General features: G+C 49.0%; 1 protein-coding gene across 2 annotated transcripts in view; it reads right to left on the reverse strand.

The window, feature by feature from the left end:
• The window catches only part of BCKDHA (branched chain keto acid dehydrogenase E1 subunit alpha), a 45,521-nt gene extending 38,162 nt beyond the window's left edge, over window positions 1–7,359 (reverse strand). The window contains exon 1 of one of the 2 annotated variants that reach the window (XM_075323546.1): window positions 7,252–7,359. In XM_075323546.1, coding sequence (XP_075179661.1) covers window positions 7,252–7,320 — 69 coding nt within the window. In that variant the 5' untranslated portion in view covers window positions 7,321–7,359. Of the gene's footprint in view, window positions 1–6,848; window positions 6,969–7,251 lie in introns of those variants that run through there. The other variant, XM_075323547.1, reaches the window with a different exon arrangement.
• Between the last annotated feature and the right edge of the window lie 141 nt (window positions 7,360–7,500).

A 7,500-nucleotide genomic window follows, 5' to 3' on the forward strand; every position in this document is an offset into this window, starting at 1 on the left:
TCGTAACTAGTGATGAGCGAGCACTACCATGCTCGGTACTCGTAGCTAGTGATGAGCGGGCACTACCATGCTCGGTACTCGTAGCTAGTGATGAGCGGGCACTACCATGCTCGGTACTCGTAACTAGTGATAAGCGGGCACTACCATGCTCGGTACTCGTAACTAGTGATGAGCGGGCACTACCATGCTCTGTACTCGTAACTAGTGATAAGCGGGCACTACCATGCTCGGTACTCGTAGCTAGTGATGAGCGGGCACTACCATGCTCGGGTGCTCAGTACTCATAGCTAGTGATGAGCGGGCACTACCATGCTTGGTACTCGTAGCTAGTGATGAGCAGACACTACCATGCTCGGTACTCGTAACTAGTGATGAGCGGGCACTACCATGCTCGGTACTCGTAACTAGTGATGAGCAGACACTACCATGCTCGGTACTCGTAATTAGTGATGAGCGGGCACTACCATGCTCGGTACTCGTAACTAGTGATGAGTGGGCACTACCATGCTCGGTACTCGTAACTAGTGATGAGCGGGCACTACCATGCTTGGTACTCGTAACTAGTGATGAGCGGGCACTACCATGCTCAAACTGACTTTACTAGTGTACCGATTAGAATGGAAGTTACTGTCACAGTAAATGATGTACCAGAGATTCCGACCACGATACGACTTGGTCAGGATCGCTGGTACGTCGCTACAGGGTCGCTAGTGAGCTGTCAAACAGTCAGATCTTCCTAACGACGCAGCAACGATACGGCGGTCGCTGGGACCCTGTCACATAGCACGATTCAAATCTTGATTAGTAACATAGGCGTGCATCTACATTGCCTTTTCCGCACCCCCTCTGCTCCGATTGGTGGTCGTAAGTGCGTTGTGACTGCGCGGCCTTGCCTTTAGAGAAGGCGACATAAAAGCCCTTCCATCCTTCTCCATCCTTGTCCATCCTACAGTCCCGATGCAGAATGGACTGTATTACGATCTGCTGCTACACGTGGTCCGGGACAAGTGAATTCAGCCCTCTGAAATGTACTGCAATCTACCAGCCAGAACAGAGGATGAAGCGGCCAATCCGAACACAGTACCGATCACCAATCGGGACAGAGAGGGCGCGGAAAACAATGAAGATGCACGCCTTTGTGAGCCGCGAACGAGGTCGTTGGGTAAAGTGTCAAACACATCCATGCGTGCTGCCCTGCGGGAGCCGGACGACCAAAAAATGAACCAGCACTGTGTGTAACGAGCAGTGATTTCACCGCAGGGGCCAGGTCGCTGCTTAGTGTCACACACAGCGAGATCGCTGAGGAGGTCACTGCTGCGTCACAAAAAACGGGACTCAGCAGCGATCTCGCTATGTGAGAAGTACCCTTAAGGAAGTGTCCTGTTCTCAAGGTCTCTTGACACTAAAGGCCCCGTCACACTAAGCAACATCGCTAGCAACATCGCTGGTAACGAACAACTTTTGTGACGTTGCTAGCGATGTTGCTGTGTGTGACATCCAGCAACAACCTGGCCCCTGCTGTGAGGTCGTTGGTTGTTGCTGAATGTCCTGGGCCATTTTTTAGTTGTTGCTGTCCTGCTGTGAAGCACAGATCGCTGTGTGTGACAGCGAGACAGCAACAACTAATGTGCAGTGAGCAGGGAGCCAGCTTCTGCTGAGGCTGGTAACTAATGTAAACATCGGGTAACCAAGAAGCCCTGTCCTTGGTTACCCGATATTTACCTTTGTTACCAGCCTCCACCGCTCTCACTGTCAGTGCTGGCTCCTGCTCTGTGCACATGTAGCTGCAGGACACATCAGGTAATTAACCCGATGTGTGCTGTAACTAGGAGAGCAAGGAGCCAGCGCTCAGTGTGCGCTGCTCCCTGCTCTGTGCACATTTAGCTGCAGCACACATCGGGTTAATTAACCTGATGTGTGCTGTAACTAGGAGACTGGGGGCTGGTCACTGGTTACTGGTGAGCTCACCAGCAACTCGTGTAGCGACGCTCCAGCGATCCCTGCCAGGTCAGGTTGCTGGTGGGATCGCTGGAGCGTCGCAGTGTGACAGCTCACCAGCAACCTCCTAGCAACTTACCAGCGATCCCTATCGTTGTTGGGATCGCTGGTAAGTTGCTTAGTGTGACTGGACCTTAAGGGGTACTTCTCACATAGCGAGATCAATAGCGAGATCGCTGCTGAGTCATGGTTTTTGTGACGCACCAGTGACCTCATTAGCGATCTCTCTGTGTGTGACACTGAGCAGCGATCTGGCCCCTGCTGTGAAATCACTGCTCGTTACACACAGTGCTGGTTCATTTTTTGGACGTTGCTCTCCCACTGATAAGCACACATCGCTGTGTGTGACAGCGAGAGAGCAACAATCCTGAATGTGCAGGGAGCAGGAGCCGGCGTCTGGCAACCTGCGGTAAGCTGTAACCAAGGTAAATATCGGGTAACCAAGGTGGTTACCCGATATTTACCTTCGTTACCAGCCTCCGCAGCTCTCACGCTGCCAGTGCCGGCTCCCTGCTCCCTGCACAAGTAGCCGGAGTACACATCGGGTAAATAAGCAAAGCGGTTTGCTTATTAACCCGATGTGTACTCTGGCTACGAGTGCAGGAAGCCAGTGCTAAGTGGTGTGCGCTGGTAATCAAGGTAAATATCGGGTAACCAAGTGCTTGGTTACCCGATATTTACCTTAGTTACCAAGCACAGCATCGCTTCCATGCGTCGCTGCTGGCTGGGGGCTGGTCACTGGTGAGATCTGCCTGATTGACAGCTCACCAGCGACCATGTAACGATGCACCAGCGATCCTGACCAGGTCAGATCGCTGGTGGGATCGCTGGAGCGTTGCTAAAGTGTGACGGTACCCTAATGTCTCCTAGGAAAACGTCTGCAAAAAGGAAGAACAAAAAAAAAAAAGAGTCCTCCAGGAGGAAGAACGGTCTGCCCAAGGCAAAAGCCCTATTCATGACTGATTAGACACTTTTCCCCCCCTGTTTTTATACATACACCTTGGACTATATTCACATGTTGCATTTATAAGTTCTATTGAAATTAAAAGCCGATTTTTCCAGTACTGGCAAAAGTTAGGAAATTTCAGAAATCTCATGTGCACACATAATAATAATTTTATTCATTTATATAGCGCTATTAATTCCACGGCGCTTTACATACATTGGCAACACTGTCCCCATCGGGGCTCACAATCTAGAGTCCCTATCTGTATGTCTTTGGAGTGTGGGAGGAAACCGGAGAACCTGGAGGAAACCCACGCAAACACGGGGAGAACATACAAACTCCTTACAGATGGTGTCCTTGGTGGGATTTGAGCCCAGGACCCCAGCGCTGCAAGACTGCAGTGCCAACCACTGAGCCACCACAAAACTGCAGTGCCAACCACTGAGCCACCACAAGGCTGCAGTGCCAACCACTGAGCCACCACAAGGCTGCAGTGCCAACCACTGAGCCACCACAAGGCTGCAGTGCCAACCACTGAGCCACCACAAGGCTGCAGTGCCAACCACTGAGCCACCACAAGGCTGCAGTGCCAACCACTGAGCCACCACAAGGCTGCAGTGCCAACCACTGAGCCACCACAAGGCTGCAGTGCCAACCACTGAGCCACCACAAGGCTGCAGTGCCAACCACTGAGCCACCACAAGGCTGCAGTGCCAACCACTGAGCCACCACAAGGCTGCAGTGCCAACCACTGAGCCACCACAAGGCTGCAGTGCCAACCACTGAGCCACCACAAGGCTGCAGTGCCAACCACTGAGCCACCACAAGGCTGCAGTGCCAACCACTGAGCCACCACAAGGCTGCAGTGTCAACCACTGAGCCACCACAAGGCTGCAGTGTCAACCACTGAGCCACCACAAGGCTGCAGTGTCAACCACTGAGCCACCACAAGGCTGCAGTGCCAACCACTGAGCCACCACAAGACTGCAGTGCCAACCACTGAGCCACCACAAGACTGCAGTGCCAACCACTGAGCCACCACAAGACTGCAGTGCCAACCACTGAGCCACCACAAGACTGCAGTGCCAACCACTGAGCCACCACAAGACTGCAGTGCCAACCACTGAGCCACCACAAGACTGCAGCGCTAACCACTGAGCCACCGTGCCACACATACAGTTTTCCATTTCGGCCACGGGGGGGAGGTTTTTGACAGAAGCAGCATGTTATGTCTTTCAGCTTTTTTTCACCATTGAAAGCAAAAACGCTGCAAAAGGAAATAAAAATGCAACCTCTGCAAAAAAAAAAAAAAGACTTCACAGAAAGGCGCAAGCGATGAATCGGACTCCTACAGATTTATCACAGGAGTCACAAAGGAATCGGGGACAGGTAGGGGATATTTGGGTGCAGATCTTGGAAGATGCTGGCTTTCCCTGTGGAGACCCCACTGGTGTAACGAGTCTTGCAGGTAATGAACGCACCCTGGGTAACAGTAAATCAGCTCTTCCAGGCACTAAGACAATGCTGGAGCCGACAAACAAGACTCCATTATCACCTAGAGCAGAGGGGCATGTGTAGAGGGTGGATCTGGTCACAAGATATCGATGATCTGTTTTTAGGATCAGTGGTGAATATGGTGGGGGCTTACCCCCCCCCCGCACTGATTAACCGTTCTGGCTCCGGTGGGCTGTCTACAATGTAGGGAACAACACAGTCAAATCATTACTGAACTGATTCATTTCATTATAGAAATTCCCAAATTTCCAGATTGTAGCAAACCGAAATTATGGGGAATTTGATGGATTCATATTAAAACTCTTACTGTCGCTCTCCTTCATTCTCGCCTGGATTATTGTAATCCACCCTGAATGCCGCAGCCAGGATCATTTTCCTCTGCAACCACTTCACTGATGCCTCTGCTCTGTGCCAGTCATTGCACTGGTTGCCTATCCATTACAGAGTCCAACAAACTTATCACTCTCACTCACAAAGCTCTCCACGGTTCTGCACCACCCTACATCTCCTCCCTCATTTCTGTATCACCTCACCCGTGCCCTTCGTTCTGCTAATGACCTAGGACTAACATCCTCAACAATTCGAACCTCGCACTCCCGTCTTCAAGATTTCTCACGAGCTGCGCCTATGCTCTGGAACACACTACCAAGAGAAATCCGATTAATTCCCAACATGCACACCTTTAAGCGGGCCCTAAAAACGCATTTCTTTAGACTAGCCTATCACCTCACTGCCCTGATCTAATCTAGTCCCTTTCTGCCCTTCAAAAAAATTTACTTCCAGTTCTCGTCCCCTGTACATGTATAAATTCTCACCGACGGGTTCATGCAGCTGCTTTTGAATACCCTATTAAAATCGATGGGTGGACCTTATATGACAAGCTTTCCCCCCCCCCCATTCACCTTTTGTGCCCCCCCTATTTCCTCATAGACTGTAGCTTACGAGCAGGGCCCTCGCTCCTCCTGGTATCTGAGTTTTGTTATTTTGTATTGTCTCATATTGTCTGTACATGTCCCCTCTCAATTGTAAAGCGCTGCGGAATATGTTGGCGCCATAGAAATAAAACTTATTATTATTAGCCAAAAAGGGAGATTTAAAAAAAAAAAAAAAATAATGAATCACTCCACTCATCTGCGGATCCTCCACTGGGATTTTTATAGTTATTAACCACTTAGCTGCCCCACCTATTTTGCTTTTGGGGGGGGGGGTCTAAAAAAAAAAAAAAGCATAATTTTAATTATTTTTTTCCTAATAACCAACTCATATGATTCCCTGAATTTCTCGGCTGCCCTATTCTCAGAGTCTTCCGAGTCCCGTGCCCTACTCAGTAGTCTGCATACGCTTGGTGCAACCCTCCACAAGGCTGTATCAATACAGAGGAGCCCAGGAACCAGACGTCCTCCTTTTGGGAACTTTAACGGTGCAGAACATTCAATGTTTCGGCTGCGCAGGGCCTTTATCAGGCCATAGAAAAAGATGCATGTCTGTCTGCTCCTATGGCTTGATGACGACCCTGCGAGGCCAAAACGTTGTGATTTGTCTGCACCAATAAAGTTACTACAAGGAGGACGTCTGGTGCCTGGATTTCTCCCAATTCACAGACGGTCTCATCTGTATGGCACCGGGTATCGGACCCCACCGGTCTGATAGGGAGAACCCGGTGCTTCTATCAATATTAGTGCAGTGGTGCACAGGGCTGTGGAGTCGGAGTCGTGGAGTCGGAGTCGGAGCTCATTTTGGTGGAGTCGGAGTCGGTATAAAATGCACCGACTCCGACTCCTAAAATATATAATAAATTGGGGACAGGAGTGCAATGCAGAATGTGCTGAATATTTTACTAAATAATAACAACATTTAGTATAATGCTTATATTTAAGTGAAAAATTTATTGTAGTACAATGTGAACATCAGACATTTAATTGTTTTTATGATACAATAATCAAGATATTTGGATAGAACATAAAATATTTATTGGAATACAACTTTAGAACACAAAAAAAACTAATAAATTGTAAATATGTAATATATATATATATATATATATATATATATATATATATATATATATATATATATATACACACACAGTGTATATACACACACAAGATATATATGTAATCTACTGTATATTACATAGTGTATTACATATTTACAATTTATTACAGTTTTTTGTGTTCTAAAGTTGTATTCCAATAAATATATTTTATGTTCTATCCAAATATCTTGATTATCGTATCATAAAAATTATTAAATGTCTGATGTTCACATACACATATTCATGTACTACAATAAATTTTTCACCTAACTAAGCAATATATGTAGGAGTCGGAGCCGGAGCCGGTGCAAGAGAATTTGAGGAGTCGGAGTCGGAGTCGAAGGTTTGGCTTACCAACTCCACAGCCCTGGTGGTGCATCATCTGTGCACTTTGGGGACCCAATCTGGAGGCGTTGGGGACCTTTGGTCACAGTCACCGCTGGTCATCCATATAAAAGCAGGAGGACCCCACAGCGGCGCGCATCGTCCTCCTCAGAGCTCACTGACACATAACAGTTGCCTCCTCCTGTGGGGATACAGACAGACGTGCCCAGAATAGTCAGGTGTCTCCAGAGCAGATATTTGCCATTATTGGTTGCAGGGGTAAGAGATGCATTTGATTTCTAAGCTGACCTCCCCCTGGTTACAGATGGAACATTAAGTGTATTGTTTATTAATGTAAATGACACAAATAATACAATAAGAAGATGAGAACACACGAGGCCAGAGCCAGGAGCCGCTCTCAGGGTCTCCCTACCTGTGTCCCCCCGGTTACCCTCCATCCAGCCGCAGCTCGGAGCCTCCACAACGTCCTCAGCGCCGCCATCTTTCCCCGGACTGCCCCTCTGGTCGCCAGACTCGGCCTCAAGTCCCCATCCTGACCCGAGGACAAAGCTCAGTCCCGTCCTCAGCAAACATCCCCGCAGGTAGCCTCCGCCCAGCCCGGGACAAAAACCATTGTCGCGCTCCCTGACCGGCAGTATGTAGGGCAGCCCCGCGCAGGACC

This window comes from Anomaloglossus baeobatrachus, chromosome 9, assembly GCF_048569485.1.
Source record: "Anomaloglossus baeobatrachus isolate aAnoBae1 chromosome 9, aAnoBae1.hap1, whole genome shotgun sequence".
In the NCBI taxonomy this organism is placed as follows: Eukaryota; Metazoa; Chordata; class Amphibia; order Anura; family Aromobatidae; genus Anomaloglossus; species Anomaloglossus baeobatrachus.